The sequence below is a fragment of the Melospiza melodia genome, chromosome 8 (genome assembly GCF_035770615.1).
Source record: "Melospiza melodia melodia isolate bMelMel2 chromosome 8, bMelMel2.pri, whole genome shotgun sequence".
Classification (NCBI taxonomy): Eukaryota; Metazoa; Chordata; class Aves; order Passeriformes; family Passerellidae; genus Melospiza; species Melospiza melodia.
Genome location: NC_086201.1, coordinates 10428170 through 10447523, shown reverse-complemented (window position 1 = coordinate 10447523; position 19354 = coordinate 10428170). Strand labels below are relative to the sequence as shown.

Genomic DNA, 19354 nt, shown 5'->3' with positions numbered 1-19354 from the left:
CCACAGTGCAAGAGGCACACACTTTTAAGAGTCCCTGGAGTTCTAAGGAGTTACCTAAGCACAGCTGAGAGGGGCCAGGCACCAAAAGGAGGTCACCTGTGAAAGGATGTGTAACCTTCAAGCTTACAGCTTGTACTGCAGTGCTTCCAGGAAGGCTCCAGTCAGGAATGAGACCCAGCTGTGCCAGATGTCATCCAAATGCACAGCTTGTGACAATAGAGAACGGCAGGCTCTGGGTGGGGTGGGAACCAAAGCCAGGTGAGACAAGGAAATGAAGCACCAGTTTCATCTGAGAGCTCTAGTCACACACAGCTCTTCTTTACTGTCTGCCCCTACCCAGGGCTCTGCTAAAACACCCACCAAGGGAACAAACACACCAGAAAGCACATCAGTGCTGCTGTGACCCCCAAGAGCACATACACAAAGGAGGGGTTTTTCTAGACTGGTCTGTGACCAGTAACTGCCACAAATGGTTTAGGCTGACTTGGTCTTGTCTTGGTGCAGCAGGATGGCATGGCTGAGCTCTGGAAGTATCCTTCAATCATATCATTTCTGGGTTTGTACCTTTCAAAAGTTATCAGTACATCTGCCATATCAAGGAGTTGGCACTTGTTCTAGCACACCGACATGACTAAGAAGATAAAAGCCTGAGCTCTAGTCCCTCGTTTTCTTGGCTTGTCAACAGCCTTGCAAATTTCTCAGATATGATAGTAAACCCATATGCACAGCATCTATTTGGTGGTGTGCTGCTAAAAAGTCCAGAATAGACACAGAGCAAAGAAAAATATTCAACATCAATTAAGAAGGCAGGAATGTAATTACCCGGTACAAAATCTGGGCATGATGTCAGAACCCCTTCACAACTAACACGTCCATCTGTGTTATATTTAAGTAGATGCCACCAACTTGAACAGAGAAATATCCCCAATATGTTCCATCACAGGGTATTAAAATCCTGTCTTACTAAGAGGAGAGAGGAAAAAATAAGTATTGGTTCAGTTCACAAACCACTGCAGATTGCTTTTTCAACTGACAGATACTATGCAATTCAGCACTTAAACCTTTTTTTTTAATTGAATGGAAGAAATTTTAAAGTGTAGGAGAATTGTTCAGTGGGTACTGTTAAATGAGCTCAGAAGTCCATCCTGGCCTTAAGATCCAGAGAGTTCAGCACTCACCAGCAGTTCCCACACTAGTAACCTACTTCACGTTCAGCGGCCTGAAAGACTGCATTTAGCTTTCAGCCTGAGTGAGACTGACACTGTGATTGCACATTCTCCCACCACACTGCACAGCCTCCTCTTTCCTTAGCACTGCACAGCATTTCTTCCTCTCCCTATGAGATTAAAGTAACCACCTGCCCAGAAAAGAGAAATCCCATTTAAAAGGAACATCTTCATTAATAACATGTCCTTTGGTCCCCCCATTTGTGTGCATGAATACCCACACGTTAAAAGCAAGAACACAGACAGAAAGCTGCCATTGGGTGCCTCCCAGCAAGTGGAAAGAGTTCATCACTCAGCAAGCATGTCTGAGGAGCTCTGTCATCTGTGGGCTGACCAGCAAACTACTGTTTTTAGAAATACTGATTTGAGCAGTCCCTTACCACATTGCTGGCTCTAAGAACTCAGTTTGCAGAGCGAGAGGGACAAAGGGATCAGTGCTTGTAGCATTTAGTCCACAGCAGGGAGTTAAGGGAAGGAGGCAAGGCTTTTTCTGGAAGGGAAGATACAGCCAGGGAACTGTTTGCATCAGCAACATTTTATGACAGATTCTTGCAAGCAATGTCACAGCCTTTTCTTCTGACTATGAAGTGAGACAGAATGTCTTATACAAGCTGCAAACATATTTGAAGAATAAACAGTTTGCGTAAGTTGCCTGTTTGAGAGATCAATTTCTAATGTCTGGGGGGAAAAGAAAGACAAAACACAAACCTTTCTTTATTTCTATTCCCTCTGTGTTGCATCAGCACAGTTCTTTGTTTACTGTCTGCAAAGATGCACTCTGATACTAGTGGAATGTGTATATTGAATTTGAAGAGCAGCTTTAATTCCCAAAACTCAACCTCCCAAAAGCAAAGTTTCCCAGGAAAACACAGGATGATAGCCAAACACGGCAATACCACAAAGACCCAATTCACAGTAAAAAATTTGAAGGGTATTACATGGGTGTGTAAAACTTTTCATGAAAAGAAAAGGCAGTTTAATGTTTCATCTGGAAACTCATCACTCAAACTGCAGAAGAAGCAGTCTAGGTAAAGGAATTATAAACAAAATCAGGGCAGGATTGAGGATGCATTGAAATAGACTTCTCTTCTGCTATTTCTGCTGCTATGAAGTAGGAGAAGCCACAAATGATGACTATACAATGCACACTACAGACAGTCCTGATAACATCTTAAATACACAAATATGATTTGTGTTCCTGATGTCTGGGGAAGGGAATAAAGATACCTGGCAATTACATTAGTGTCATATAAATACGGAGAAAAAAGAACACAATGATATTTTATTTGCAGAACAAAGCCTGACAAAACAATGAAACGTTCTATAGTGAGTGCTGCAACAAAAATCCTGCTAGGCATTATTGAGGCCAGCCTGGCAACAGAAGCAGTACTTTGGTGATGCCAGTGCTGCCCATTAATTCTTCAGCTGTGGGGGGTCCTGACAATTGTAAACACATCATTTTTGTGGTGCAAAACCATCCGTGTCTGGCTGAAGTAGCTCACAAGCTTGTCTGCCCACCAGGCTCCTGGCGGGACAGAGCTTCTCAAAGGTTCAAGAGCAAGACTGGAAGTGCAAGGGGGAGCTTTAAAATGTGTTCAGTCCATTTCTCTGAGTGCCAGAGCAAGACCCTCTCGTGCTAAATTCTGCTGCAGGTCTGCTGAATGCTGCCATTGCTGTCCCTGCCAGTGATGAAACCAGCAGGAGTCAGCACCATCATAAAACATCACAGAGAGTTTACTGGGAGTGGTCCAGCTGCAGGTGCTAAAAAGCATTGAGTCTTGTCTTGGCCTGACAGCCATTTTATGTGTGACCTGATGAAGTGCTAGAAACTTCAAACTTTCTTATGATAAGGTGAGAAGATTTAGGAGTTCAGGAGACAAATATTAAAATTCTTGTCTGTTTCCCACACCCCCTCATAACTAGATTATCCTTTTTAATATCTTTGGGGTTGTGTTTTTTCATTCACATGAGATTTCCCCTTGGGTTTTTACCTAGCCTAAGGACTCCATAATAATGAATCAAATTAAGTTTCTGGCAGCAGCGGGTTACCTCTCAGGTAAAGACAAAAAAATAATATTTTTTTAAAAGTATCACCAATGTCAAAACAAAAAGAAGAAAGAGCATCCCATGGATGAAAGATATCACAAGTTCAGATCACTAGGCTAGACTTCAGAGGGAGGGAAGGAACTAACACCGAGCCTATCCCACATCAAAACACAGGACTTGCAGGAGATGAAAAAGTCACACAGCAGTTAGACAGGAACCCCACCCATTTCCCAGAAGCTGTAAATCTTCACATTCCTTGCACACACTCTGTCACTGTCCTACCCCTCTGGGCCATAAAAAACCAACATGCAGCACATCATGAAATCATGTAGCAGCTCCAGGGAGGTGCTGGTGCATTCCAGCTCCCTCAGCACCACCTCTTCTGGGCACAGATTACCTGTGCAAGGTGCCATGTAAACCCTACACACAGAGCAGATGGGAGGACAAACCTTGCCCAAGGCTGGTAAAACCTGGAGCCCTGTCTCCTACCTCCTCAAACAAAACTGGGTATTTTCTCTGAACCATACCCACCTGCACAGGGAAAAAGAATGAACAAACAAAAAACAAAAAAAAGCCAAGCAAACAAAAAATTAAAAAAAAAAAACAAAAAAAACAAAAGCAACCCAAGAAAATGAAAAAGAAAAAAGAACAGAAAAAAATTTAAAATAAGTAAAATGAGACAAGAGGAAGAAAAGAGATGAGAAGGAAAAGAAGAAAAGAGAAAGATAGGAGCTTTTCAGAGCATGGGTTCTCAGAAGCCATTACCAGCTACAGGGTGGATCACTTGACCACACACAGAGAATCTACTGTCAAAATAATTTTGGTTTTTACCTCTCAGTTCTTCAGGTGTTGCTGGGAATTTTTCATTGCATCTTCTACCAGGAGAGAAGGAAAATTCTTTTAGCTTGATTAGAAAATGAGAGTAAATGTCCAGTAGTACCAAAACATGATGACCAAACCAGCTATTACCGAAAGACTGTAACTACACCAGCAACTGCAATGGCTAAAAAGATAGCAACTGTTCCTCTTTTCTTAAAAGACAGAGAGGGAGCCATGTACATGACTGAAAGATTAGCTAATCAGACACAAATTGAATGCATTTGGAGAACAGCCTGGTGCCCAAAGTTCACATTCCAGCTGGGCTGAGTCCCAGTGCTCTTCCAGCCCAGACCTTGGCAGCGCTGCCCACACCACAGTGGACTCAGAGCAAAAGGGCATTTAGGAAGCACTGGGCTATTCAGGCTCCAGGAGGGCACAACCAGCTCCAGCGAGCCTTTAGCACCAGGATAATCAGCATTTTATATCCACTGCTGCTCAGATTTATAAATCATCTGAATGGGGCTAATCACAAAAGCCCTCATAAATAAGATGTCCTGCCTTGGACAGGTCTCTGACAGAGAGCAGGGGTCAAACTAAGCCATTGTGCCCAGGACACTGAAGGACAAGTCAATGGCTGCTTTCTAAGATTAGGGCAAGGAAATTTGTCCTTCTGCCTCCAGTACCTTCATGAATCCTGATGTTGCTCTGAAGTATCTTCACCTCCCCAGAAATAAGCAGAACTAGCACACCCTGCCTTTCCAAGCATGCCATAAAAGTGCCTAGAAGAACAAGTCTTTTTGCCATGCACTTCAATCACCCCCATTAGGTTTTGTCTTGAATTCACCAAGATCTAAGCCAGTTATAAAAAGTGTGATTATGACCACAAGGCTGAGAGAAATTACTCAAATAGGTCAGTTTATAAAGACAGCAAACCTATTAAGAATCCAGGAACACAGGGAAATTAGACACATAGCACTCTATCACACTAACAGGTTTTGATACTGGTGAACATTACGGTGAAATATTAAACTAATTCATGGTGGGGGGAAGGAGGATTAAGCAAGGGGGTAGATTAGGAGGTGGCAGAATCATAGGGTAATTTAGGAGATAAGAAAAACAGATATGCCTTTGTAAACCTCAAGCAACACATGCCCAAGAGATAAAGACAATATTCTTACAAAGGACTAAATTGATACACAATACCTCAGGGATTTACTTAATTACTTCTATTACAGAATTACCCTAGGGAGGCAACTAGCAATGCAACAGTTACTGAATATTTCAGGTTGCCATTTTTTCCCTTGAACAGAAGATCACAAATCAATTTTCACTAACTTTGGTGCAACTGCTGCTCAGGCAGATTCTTCAGTAGTGAGCAGTGCTAGAGCTCTTCTCCCTGCACGAGAGCCCCACTGATATCAATTATATCAATGTTCATGCAGAACAGGGCATTAAATGCTGTTTGAGGCACCCAGTAGCTGAGCACCTTAAAAATCCCATCCTATACAAACATTACTCAAACCTATTTTCCAAGTGGACAAAAGTAAAACAAGCAGCACATAACCACAGGAGAGCTGACACACAGATCCATCTGCATTCCAGGTGGTTCATCTCTCCTTCCTGATGAATAAAGACAATGCTGCTTGGAGACAATGAAAGCACAGTGCAAGGACTTGATTAACACTCTGCTGAGAACCTGTCCCTAAATCAGTCATCACTCACATGTAGCAGGCATGCTGAGGCTGAGATGGAACACACAGTACTTCTCCTACCGTGTGACTAACTTCTTGCTGAATGCCATTCAAATTGCCAACTGGAAAGCATCTCTACGAGGCACTAGGAGATCTCCACAAGATTGGAGTCAATTCGCTGTTCCAGTAAGGAATTGTTTTTAGCCCTGCTGAAGTGAGTTTGTTTATGAAGAGGAGAGAGACTGTTCTCATAGCACCAACATCTTCTGAGAAACAGTTAAATGCTGAAATGTTACACTTTCAAGAGAGCCACCATGCAGATAGAGATCAATCATCGACCCTTAACATGCACTGACAGAGAGAAAGGCCAACACACAGACACTTCTCAGAAGTGAAGGATGAGGGGTACTAATGTAACATTGTTATGATGGAGACATGGAAAAGGATCGAGCAAGGAGTCCTGAATCAGAGAGACAAACCAAAGACATGTGCTGAGGTAGTTTGCTATCAGAGAACCTTTGCAGCAGGTTTGCAGTAGTATTTGGGGAGAAAGGAGATCACTGCATTTCAGTTTCTATTTCAATGAGGTTACTGACACAAGACAAAAAAAAAAAGGTATTTATTTTTCATGTACCTTACCAGTCACCCACTCGCACTGAGTTAATAAACTACAAAGACTTAACTGTATCCTTGAACATGAACGTCAGAAAGTTACAATAAAACAGGTTTGGATGGGAAAACAGGAGTAAATCTAACCTCAGTCCACGGGCTTGTTTGATGTTTGTATATGGCATTCTTATCCCCTACTCCTGGTCCCCCACTCACTCCCACACACAATTCCCATCCCTTTTCAAGTCTGATTCAGAGTCCAATAAACTCTTGTGAAATTCCCTGTCCCTTAGCCCATAGTGTTACAAAAATGCCAGTGCTTACTCAAGACTCTCAGTGCTGAGGGCAGCTGTCTCCTCACATGACTGCAGTTAAGCATCTGCAGCCCACGGGCTGAGCCTCTGCCCATGTGCCCATACAGGCCCGTGGGTCAGCTGGGCAGCTCGCTCTGAGGCACTGGCAATAAATCTCACTGTTATCTCGGCTGTGAATGCAAGGCAGACTGCTGATAAACAGTACACTTCTTTCCCAGGTAAGTATTAGAAAGCCCCATTCACATGTAAAGTAATGCTTGCGTGAATTCTAGAGTTTGAGCGTGTTTTCAGAGCCTGGAAGTGCATCAGAGCCAACACATGGAAAAGGTGGCCTGAAAAGAGATACACTTACATGCAGAGAGACGACCACACACTTCCATGCAGTGAAACATATTTGTAATCTGTCCCAGAATAACACAAGAACATAAACCTGAAGACTAATACAGTCATCCCCTCCCCAGTAAATCCAAAACCAGTTTCTCTAGCGCTAACTGATCACAGGAAAATGAAAAGCCCCCTTTTAAGCAGTCAGAATTTGTAGTTGGTGGAGCATCAGCTATTCACTGTGTTTCGCTTCCAGCAGCATGCTGCCTTTGGAAACAAGTAAATTCCCAAACACGGGATTTCTTTTTCCTTCCTCCCTCAGCACTGGATAACTTTTTAATATAAGGCAATAATTAGTACTTCTTTATTCCAATCAAAGTTCAATTCAAGAGGCCAGTATCATCGCCTCTCGCTGATCAGACTCACGGAGGTACCAACAATACTCATCTTTTTGACAGAGGTGCTTTCTCTTTTGGAAGACAGACTCCTCCAAGTAGCAAAGACAAGTCAGAGCCTATTTTCCAAATCCAGTAATTCCAGAAGAATTATTTTAAAAAGCAGCTCGGTTAAGACTGAACAGTGACAACTACTTTTGCTGCTGTCACTTTATGGATTCAGAAACTGCAGACTGCATTAACCCTTCCATGAAGTCTGACTAGCATAGCCTTGGAGCAGAGAGTTTGGGGACAGAAAAATCCAGCAATGATAGGAGAAGATAATTCCGACAATAAACTCATGCACCCTCAGCTAGGGAATACAGCAAGCTGCCTTTCCCCCAAAAGGGACCTACTACCAAGAATTCTTCTCTCTTGAGAAAGAGGAGTTTTTAACAGGCTCCAGAGCCCTATAAAAGTGCTCAGGAGTCAACACAAGAGTCACCCTGCCTTGAACATCGGTGGATCATAACGAGAGTGTATGATTTCTCCTGGTTTGGAAACAATTCAGAGAGGATTTAAAGCAAAAAGCTCCAACAAAGTAAAATTTACTTAAGCATTACACTTTAAAATGCCATGAAAAAGAGAGGAAAGCTGATATACATCCTAACCAGCCTTTCTTCTGTGACTGCTGGATGTAAAGTACCATCTGGTGACAAAGGCACTCACATCCACTCCTGCTCCACAAAACCCAGGCTGATGTGACTGCCAGAGTGAAGTCAGAGAAAACATTTTAACTCACTCTTCTTGACTTATCTGGTCTTCACCTGCCTTTGCCTCTGGTAGTTTGAAGGAGGAAAACAGGGTTTGTGTGCATTAGGGGGGCAGAGCTGAACACAACTGATTTCCACGGCAACGAGATACAGCCCCGGTGAAGACGGCCTGTTAGTAGCTGTCAGGCAATGTGCTCAGCAGAACAGATTTTCTATCAGTCAGCCAGAGACAGCAGCTCGTGTTCGTACACAAATGTGTAAGGAATCTGAGCTTGGCCTTGTACAGCCCCACCGATCCAGCCCGTGCTATGCCAGTGCAGACCACAGCAAGATAGACACTGTGTAAGTAGGAAAAATAAACAGGCAGTGTGGAGAGATGCTCTCCCTTTGAAGACAAAGTAAAAGTGCTCCTAGGACATTCCTCGTTAACTGAACATTTATTGCCAAACCATAGGAAAACCCCAGCATCACTATGAAAGCAAAAGCAACTGTGCAATGCACAGATTTGTGCATGCTGCACCATCACCTACTGCCCATGCTTCTACCTTTGACAAGTGCACATTCACACACGAGCCAACCTCTTACAAACAACCTGCTATTTGGGACGGGAGGGAGCTGAAATTGTTCCAAATTTTCTACTGAGGGAGTCAATCATTTGGCCTTTGTAGTTTAGGCTCCTTCCTACTAAAATACAGTTACCAGCATTTTCCAATGCAATGATATTTTATTCATTTGTTAGTATGCTCCAAACCCTGCTCATAACAGACTGCTAAATCTTCTAGCAGCAATCATGACGGGATTTGCCTTGCCATGTAAGGATGCAGTCTCCAAACACACTGATTTCAACAGGACCAGTCTCCGTTTATAAAGCAAAAAGCACACATGAGGCTTTGCGAGACCAGAGCCCCAGCGGAGAAGAGCTGAGGCCATTAGCAAACTTTTTCAAGTCAAGCAGAAAAACACCAACTGTCCCACTCACAGTGTATGCTCTGCTGGAAATGCACAAAAAGCCATTTATATCAAACATAAGAAGAATATGTCACGTACAGTTTATAAAAATATTTGTAACAAACTAAGAAAAAAGCCAGAAACTCTCCAAGTAGGCTTAACGAGGCTGTGGGGAGAAGAGAGTAATTTCATGGGCTATTTTGTATAGCAAAACAGCGACAGCCTCATTCTGATGAGGTTTTGATTAAGTCCTACAACTTTTCTTGCCATTGCAATAGGTGGAACTCAAAACAACTGTGAACTCAGATTCAAAGCAGGCGCTGAACACGAGGCTTTATTTTGTGTTAGGTGTTAGGGCTGTAAAACGACCAAACACCTGATTTTAATAAACAAATCCTTGGTAACACACAAGTGTCAGGGCTGACTGTGACAGGCTCATCCTTGCTCGGAGTCCTGCACATCAGAAGGATGACAACTGCCTCACAGCTTCAATGTTTTACATGAGGTAAGCTTACAGCACGAGTCCCAAGGCTGCCTGCCTCACTTGAAGAGTGGCGCCTTGTACTGCTGTTGTTTATACAGATATGGTAATTAAAAATTGCACTGTAATGCATTTGATAATGGTCTTATTGTTCCCGTGAACTGAACTGCTTCAGTTAAACATGATACCACAGCTAAATAACAACCTGCATTTATACTTTTTTTGGTACTTTTTATCCTGCCTGTACAGGAACTCTGGGCTTTTTCACCATAGAGATTTCCAGCACGTCTCAGAGAAAAACACTTTCCTGCTAAACCAAAAGCCTACCCCACATTCCCATGGAGCACGCTCTCCTAAGATGCCTAAGCTCTGTGCTAACACTGAACCCGGAGTGACACACAAAGATAACCTCTACCTTACCAAAACAGCCAGACTTTCTACACCTTTCTCAGTAAAACAGCAGCGTGCTTGGATACTGTTCCACAGGTGTGCTTGGCACTGGGCTGTTTACATTGAATTCAACTGAAGGGCACCAGCAGGGCTGACAGTGCTGGAGCAGCCGTCATGGGAACCCAGTAAGACACACACTTCTTGCATGTTTAGAGCCTTAACGTGGAGCAAAAACGAGGGAACACCACAGCAACGAAAAAAGCAAGATTACAAGCTAGCCCTGCACACCATCCCACCCAGCAGCAGGTAACCTAGGAGTTCAGCTGAAAGTCCTGCCAACCTTCCAGCACCAAGCAGGCCTGTGGAAGTCAGAGCACCCCACTTCCCTCACCCTTCAATGCCGAGCACACATCCAAACCATTCAGGGCTTGCCTACCTGCTTCAGGAGGAACTTATCCTCCGCGTTGATCTTGAGGGAGACGGCCAGGTGGATAGCGGAGAGCACCACCCCGCTGATGACCGCGGCTCTCATGCGCACCGGCAGCAGCGTGTAGATGCTGTAGATGAAGAAGACGGTCCACCAGATGCCCTCGGAGGCGCTCCTGGGCCACACCAGCAGAACCCCTACCACTTGCACCGCCAGGATCACCAGGATGACAGAGTAGCACGCCAGCCACATGTGGTCCTGGTGGAAGTTGTTGCGGTTGCACACCATGCACAGCACCACCATCAGCACGATGGCCAGGGAGAGCACCACGACATAGGATACCTCATAGCGGCCGTGCGCGGCATGGAAGATCAGCATGACCACACAGACCAGCACCAGCACGGCCATAAGCATGGTGAGGCTGCTCTGGTTTAGCCGAAAGAAGTAGCGCTGATAGAGACGTTCCAGTTTCTCAGACTGGAACTTCTTGGACCTGAAGATTTGCAGCAGGCTACTGCAACAACTGCCCATGGAGAAGGCCGCCTCGGAGTCCCCCTCGTCCCCGTCCTCTTCCTCCAGCTCCTCAATCTTGGCCTTGATGCGTTTCTCGTCCAGCCCCAACTCCACCGAGCGGGGCCGTACCTCCCCCTGCTCCCCCAGCTGCCGGGGGCTGGCATTGTTGGGGGCAGCGGGGGAATCACTGCCGGGCGGGTGCCGGGACCGGTGACGTCGGCTGTCGTCACCGTGCTCCTGCCAGGCGGATTTGGACCTAAAGCTCATCATCCTGCAGCCGCTCTCCCCGCGGTTCCGGGGCTCGTAGTCTTCCTCGCTCCTCCACCTGCTCGACATGCGGGAGGCCTTCTTGCCCGAGGACCTGTTGGGAGGCGGCGGGTAGGAGTAGCCATTGGCCCGGGCCTCCGCCTCGCCCCAGGCTGAGCGGTGCTGCTCCGTGCCTGCCCAGGGCGCGGGACCGCCGAAGCCCGGGGGGCTGACGCTGTTGGACCGGGACATGCCCTGAGGAGCGGGGCCGCGGGCGAGGGGATGACCGCCGGACAGGCGCAGGGGACGAGCCGCCGCGAGAAAACGCCAAAAGGCAGCGGGGAAGGAGAAAAAAATGAAGGGGAAAAAAGGAAAAAAAAAAAAGAGAGAGAGAAAGAAAAAAGGCAAAACCCGCAAACGTCCCCAAAGTCTCCGGAACGGCCGGGCGTCCCCAGAGCCGGGGTGTCCCCGGCGGGACGCTCAGGGCAGTCCCATCGCCGGCGCCGGCGCTTGGACACCGCCGAGCGCGCTCGGCACCGCGGGCACCGGGACGGCCCCGGCTCACGGCCGCTCGCCCTCAGCCGCGCCGCGGCGGCCGCAGGGGCTCGGGGCGCCGCGGGGGAGCCGCATCGCAGCGCGCCCGCACCGCTCCCGCCCGGCCCCCGCCGCTCGGGGCCGGGCGCAGGGCGGGCGCTTCGCCGCGGGCCGGTCGGCGGGGAGCGGGCGGAGGCTCAGGCTCGCAGGGATGCGGCAGCCGGCGGCGGCGGGAGCATCCCCTGCCCGAGGGGCGCGGCGGGGGGGCTGCCCGGGGCGGACCGGGCTGCGGCGGCGCTCCCGGCTCGCCTCGCCTCCCAGCGGCGGAGCCCCGGCGGTAAGGCACGGCCGGCGGCAGCCGCGCCGCTCATGCACCCGGCCGCCGCTCCCGCTACGCCGCGGTGCCTTCGGGCGGCCGCAGCGCCTCTCCCGCGGGCACCGGGGGAGAGGTGAAAAACCGACAAATCGGAAAAATCGGAAGGGTAAGGGGAAAGAAAAAAATTCAAAAAAACCCGAGCGGGGGCGGGGGCTCGGCGCTGCCTCCCCCGCGCTGCCGGCGGTGCCGGTGCCGGAGCGGGGCTGTGGCGGTGGCGGTGGCGGTGGCTGTGGCGGCCCCGCGCGCGGCTCTCCCGGGGACGGCGGCGCCGCGTCCCGGCCGTGCTTTGTGCTCCCCATTCAGCCGCGCGCCGGCCGCGCCGCCCCCGCCCGCCCCCATTGGCCCGGCCCCGCCGCCGCGCGCCGCCATTGGCCCGGCCCCGCCGCGCCCCGCCAATGCGCGCGCACGGGGCGGGGCGCGTTAACCCCTTCGGCGCCGCGCGGGCCGAGCGGGGCCGCTCCGGGCGCTGCATCCCAGCTCCGGTGTCCGGCAGGCTGCCGGGGCATCACGCACCGGGGCCGAACTGGCGAACAGAGGAAAATCATGCCGCAGAAAGCCCTCCCACAACAGCAGCACCTGTTACTGGACCCACCTTAACGCAGAAATTAAGGGTAAAATACACGCACAGGTAGCTTTACCTTGTTTCTTCAACCACTTAAGCTACAGCCCTCAGCTTCACCCGACAGCGCTGTGACACCATTCTATGGCATGTTACCTAACCTGGGAGTGAGGCATGACCACACCACAGCAGTTCCCAGCAAGTTTCCATCTCCAGACTCTTCCACAATGTTCTTTCAGGTGAAGCACTCTTTCTGCAGCTGCAAGTCAGCCAATTAATGATTTACAGTGTTTTGAAGGTAAGCATCATATGTACTAAGAATAATATTATTGCCTGATGTTCTGCATCATGTTTTATTAAAAACAAACTGTCAAATCAGATAACTGCTTGGCTTAAGTTGCTGAAACTGGTAATTGTCCAGATGTTTGATCAAACATTGGAAATCCCTGCTCACAAGTAGTCCTTAGCAGTAGCAGTGCTGAAGCTGTGGTTATCAAGGGACACAGATAAGCAACGTTTGTAGAGAGGAAATATTGCTGGACACAGTTGGGGAAAAAAAGCCAAACCGGATAACCTTCCAAACAGAAGTCCTTCACGTGTCCTTTACACGTGCAAGTAACTCCACAAACTACAGCAATTTAGGCCTTTGTACATTTCAGTGGTTTGTAAAACCATATGCTGAATATTCAGCAGCTTCTTCTGCAGAGCATCTTTTATTTACCAGGAATTCACAGTTAAAGAATTTTCCCTAAAACAATAAAACTGTTACAGTGGGGCTCACTTCCAGGGCACTTTCCTGACAGATGCTACACACTGCAGCTGATCACAACTGGACTTACAGTTGGCTTCCCATGAGGAGACATTTTTATGTACAAATACCACTGCCCTTCAGATGGAATTTATCATTTCTTGTGATATTGTACAACACTGTCACTATCCATACACTACTTTTGTTCTGCTTGAGTAGAGCAACACTCAAGAATTATTGTGTAGTTGGCTACTCTGGCTGAACAGTGCCTGAACCCAAGGGATAAAGACAGTAAAACAATTCTTCAGTGAGCTGCAAACTGGGACAGGTCTTTTTGTTTTGTGCACAAAGTCCCACTCTGGAGTTCTTCTCTAAAAACAAGCAGTGAAAGATCTCACTTTTTCACAGTAAAACCAAGTAAAAGGAGAAAGGTGATCCATAAAATTGGTGACCCTAAAATTAATTCTGCTTCACAGAAAGTTACTATCAAGGCATGTGTAAGAACCAAGGACATTCAACATCCACATCTTGATACATTTCATTCTAGATATCAACAAAGCATTGCTCAGATAAAAGACCAAGTAATTTTAAGGTTTTTATGTTTCACCACTGGGATTAAATGAGGTTTTGCTTATCTTTTCCATCATGGAAGCCTCTGGAAGCCTGAATCCTCGGCAGGACTCCAGTCACAGTAAGCTACAGCCCCTTCTCCAGGAAGTTTATATACAGAGGTATCAGGAAAAAGGTAGTTTCAATTCTAGCATACCATTCATGTTTTTTTTCACTATGCATACAGTGAAAAGAACATGCAAAACATACAGTTTTGCTTTTCTGTAATGCTATAAAAATTGATGCCTAATCAATTTTAGGGTTTTAAAAATAAATAAAATTCAGCCAGAGGGGAAAAAAGTTTTGTCCTTGCTACAGGGGAAAACAAGTCTTCAACCAAAAGTTTGTAACTTTAGAAACAGGCAGATAAATACGAGGTGTTGAGTTTAAAGAGAGGTAAGGAAGCATTTGGAAGAGATTGTGCAGAAAATCTGTAGCTTGTGAGAACAACAAGGATGTTAAGAAGCTAAAAAGTGTCTCAGAAGCTAAAAGAAGCACCAACTAAATGAGTACCTCACACAATGAGGACATACAGGGTTGTGACAAAGACAATGTATGATTCCACATGGAAAGTAAAAATCTTTATTGCCCACTTCTAGCTGATGATGGTACTGGAAGACATAGAACAGTAGCAGAACAAAGGCAACAAGAAGGATATTTTAATATTAAGGATACAGACCATAACACAGCTTATCTACAGCTTTCCTTCTAACACGCAGTTTCCTCAAGCCCTGCCTCTCGTTTCTAATTCAGGAATGTCATGACAAATGGCAGTAAGATACAATGTTTGTCTCGCTCTAAAAATTATGCACGAAAGCAAAACACTGCATATTCTGGGTGGCTGTGAAGTCATTTAAAAATGCCTGGCACTTACTACAAGAACATTCAGGCAATCATACTTTGTTAATGAATTATGCATAGAGAGGAGTTGGCTTTTTCTTTAACAACTAAGCCCAGCCATTTTCTGAAGGATGAGTGTAAAATTGAGGAGCTTCTGTATCTCAGTCCCAACATGGCTATGTACAAATTATGACATTAATCAATGCAAGTGTGCTTTGCATAGAAGTCCATATAAAATATTTACTCTGTTCAGAGATCAACAAATATAAATACCACAATACTGTGTAGAAAAACAGAAACTTCCTATTCCTTATCCAGAAAAGTTAATGTTGCACCTTCCAGTCTAGCCTACCCTTCACAAATTCTACCTGCCCCATAAAAGCTTTTTTTATTTTAATTCTTTGTGGGTGGGGTATTTGGGCAAAAATCAATTCAGTATCTTCAGTAATATCTTAGTAAAATTCTGGATTAAAATTGAACCATGCCTCTTTTTCAAAAAAGTATTTATCTGGTTAAAATAATACCAAAATGGAAGTAAACACATGGAAGACTTAGGGAACACTTGCACAAAATCACTCAAATGATTTCACCTCCTCAAGAACCTTCAGGAAGCCATGAGGGAGTCAACAGAGATCTACTGAGGCAGATCTAAATTTCTTCAACATACAAGTTCACATAAATTCTGGTTTCACATGTAGTCTCAAAATGTGTATAAAAACATTTTTTTACTTTATTATTATTACAACAGGTGCAGCAGACAAACATTAGCATTCTTTCTTTCCATTATTTACTTTACATGGGGAATACCAACTAGACAGTGACCTCAGAACATCTGTGTCACATTTCACTCTTCATGGTCTTCATGCACTCCAAGATTCATGGAAGCATTAAATCCAGAACGTTGGAATATCCAAAGCAGCCCTCTGAAACCAAGAGATAATCACACAGTCCAGCTTGGAGCTATGAAATAAATACTCAAACTGAACAAGCTGCTGTTACAAATTCTCTTGCTCCACACCACCCATCTCCCAGTAATCTGATGATTCAAAATGAATAGAAACAGAAGTGAGAAAATAGTGAAAAAACAAAATCACAGTGACTTAAAAAATAAACAAAAAGCCCAACCCAAAACAATCTGACTCATTACTGACTTTTGGGGTTTTTTAGGGATACACAAGGAGCCTAGCAAGACAAGGTGCTTATTTAATCACATTTATCAGTGTTTTCACAGCAGCACCCATATTTTACCCCAAATGTAGAAATAAAACTTCCTGCATGCCCATGCTGTTTAGTCCAAGCAAACCTGGGGTGCAGATCTCCACGTGCACATTTGCAATACAAGAGGATTGCATCAATGAAATTCCCCATAATGCATGTAATTCATGTGGTCATTCCAGAGATTTCACATAATCCTGACACTAGGGAAAAAAACAGCCAAGGATTCCAGTTTTTGACACAGGATGTGAACATGGCAGCCCATTTGTTAACTGTAGCAGCTTTACCTCATCACCTTTGGATAGCAGCGAAGCAATGGACAGGACTGAAATGTCTGTACTGAGTGGACTCCTGGAGGCTGCACAAAGCTCAGAGCCCAACAGTAGGAGTTTTACATCTTTCTATACGAGTTTTACATCTTTCTGTAGGAGTTTTACACCTTTCTGTCAGCAGTTTATTCCTTCAAAATCCCAAATGCTTAGGCCTCATGTGCAGTTCTGCATCAGCAGGAACCTGGAGCCCAGAGCCCATGAATGCTTACATCTGTCTCTTGTCTGAACACACCTGTAAGCCTGGAGCAGGTTTCCATACATTGTCTGACTTGGCAATACCTCTTAAAGAATAACTCAGAATTTTCAGACTGCAGGGCTTGCTTCTGCCAAAGGGCTGTAACAGTAACTCTCTTACCTAGCATCTAGTTATTAAGTAGCACTATCCAGTCTTACTACCAAAAGTAACCAGCAATGTCTGACTTTCAATTTCACATCCATTTTCTTGCTGATGCAAGACAGTTTTTTCCACTGTTCCAGTTTGCTAACAAAGTGCTTTTTTACTTAATTTAAATTGCACCAAAAAGCTGGGTAAGGAAACTCATTTGATACTATCAAACCAGCAACTTTCCCAGCAGAAGTTTACACACAGGAATGAAGGACTGAAACAAAGCACCTAACTCAGTGCATCCAGTTCCTTATAGTCTTGTAATAAACACCTGGAGGAAAATAAAACAAATTTCATGTCATCAGCACACTAGACTAAACATTGCAGCATTTTCATTAAGGGCTGCTGTTCTGTCTTAATAAACAAACAAAAAATCCCTCCCAAAACCCAAAACCCAAAACCAAACACCACCACCCTCGCCCCAAAGAACAACAACAACTACTGCATTCCAAAGGGAACAGGAAGAAAGTTTCATGTTTTGTCAATGCCCAAATATTCTTTGGGAAACACAGTAGTACAGCTCTGTAACCTGCAGCACCTCTCCTCTTTCATCTCATCATTTCATTGATTATTAAACAGAGGCCAGTACTCATTATCTTTTCTTATCCAGTAAGTGAAGAGGATGTATTTTACCCAAACAAACCTTTAAATGGCAAAGTGATTTCATAAAAGCCATCTATTGCCAGGCTGATTAGAGGGTCCTCCACTTCCTATATACTCTCCACAACTGATGGTTTTTGTGGGCATGCTATGTGCAGAAAAGAACAAATTGCTGATATTTACACTGCCATCAACTTAAAACTGAGGTTAAAGAAGATCCCTGAAATGCCTGTATCCCTTTATAGGTATTCTTCAGGTTATCTCATCCACTGTCCTGCCCAAGAGGCTGAATTTAATTACACAGGAGCCAAGATTCTGCAAGTTCTGGTGCTCAAAGTAGAAAATGCCAATACTTGCTGCAAGTGGTTACTGCTCACAGAAGACTGTGCAGACTGTCTGTAGCAGGAGAGTCAAAAGCACAGGACAAAAGGCAGTTCACTGCTCACAATTCAGCTGAATAAGCTTCTGCAAAAAGCTTCCACCAAAGAATTTCCCAATAATAAGACCCTCATGTAGTAACAGGTAATGTAAAATTTCTATGTACAAACTGCACAGAATAAATTGAATCTAGAGAGAGGCAGCTGTGGCACATCAAAGAGAAAAAAAAAATTCTGATAACACTAATGCCCAAGCTAACTTGTGAGGCCATAAAAAGGGCTTTAGGATCTTGCACATCTGTAAAGGAAAATATTATTCCGGAAATTAGTGATCAAGATTATTAAAAGAGTTACAAATTTTTAATCCACATTTGAAATTGCAACTACTTCAAAGGCAGCCTTCAGAAACCACCTAAGGAGCTTTATTAATTATCTTACCACTGTGAGTCTTCTGACAAGTGTGGAAGAGCATTTGTTTAGGAGACAGGAAGCAGAATTTAAAAGCCACTTGATACTGAATGGAAGTTCCAGGCAGTTGGGTGGCTTGAATCAATCACTCCCAACAGCAGAAATGCTCAGTTCACATCACATGAAACTGAATCACACAGATATTCACACCTTTTTATTTTATATTCAGCAGCCCAGCAGAGATCCCTCCTCTAGTCTTATATCAAGAACTGCCAATGCTTCAAGATGAGCCTTACATATTACTGTGACATTAATTTGCTGACAACCACAGAGTCCTTATGCTTTTCAGATTCTTTACTGTTACCCTAGGGAACTAAAATTGTTCCACAGACATTGTTTTCAAACTGCAGAGAGGAAACACAAATAGCCAGTGATAGTTCCTGCAAGGCACAAGCAGAGCTCAGCACCTCTCCAGCACAGCATTTCTGAGTTTTTAATTACACAGCAGTGCTAAGTCACAGCCATCATGCGTAGGACATGTGCTGATGCTGGGCATGACAACACCATTTCATCCCCTCTCAGTCAACAAAAAAATCACTGTAGTTGTGCAATCTTATGACAAGCATATGCCTGGAATAATAGCATCACTCTGCAGCTACCACTCAGTTCCTTTTAGAGGATTGTAACTTGTTATTTATGGGCATTAATGTCATCTAGACACAGTTTTTAAATCTCTCTCAGGAAGTGTTAAAAATGCTAAAAACGTTGCCGTGGTAGCAGACATATTATATTTAGTAGATGAACTCTGAAGTACTCTGTTGCACTAGTTTAGCATTCCACTATATTTATAATACTCAATTTTGTTTTTGAAGGAAACCATCAGCATCAAGTACAGAAAACAGCAGGAGAACAAAGAGCTCACACTCAATTGAGGATCCTTCAGGGAGTTCTGAGTGTTGACACAGTCAGTTCAAGGTGTTGCTATGAGCACTTCTTTTCAATGTGGAAAGCAGAGCATTAATAACAACATGAAGTTTCTTATTTCTTTTGTCCGAGTTCCAGAGTTACCTATGCTAAAAGAACTTGTAAATTAGAAGATACAAATTGTATACAAACGAATAAAAACACAGCCCAAACTCATACTTGCAAAGTATCTGCTTTTGTTCCTTAAACAGCAACAATACAACATA

The 19354-nt window shown here is 44.9% G+C and overlaps 1 protein-coding gene across 1 annotated transcript in view; it reads right to left on the bottom strand.

Moving 5' to 3' along the window:
* The window catches only part of ADCY5 (adenylate cyclase 5), a 202530-nt gene extending 190841 nt beyond the window's left edge, over positions 1–11689 (bottom strand). Inside the window, exon 1 of the mRNA XM_063161762.1 lies at positions 10432–11689. Within this exon, the coding sequence (XP_063017832.1) occupies positions 10432–11433 (1002 nt within the window). The 5' untranslated portion in view covers positions 11434–11689. The remainder of the gene's footprint in view (positions 1–10431) is intronic.
* Between the last annotated feature and the right edge of the window lie 7665 nt (positions 11690–19354).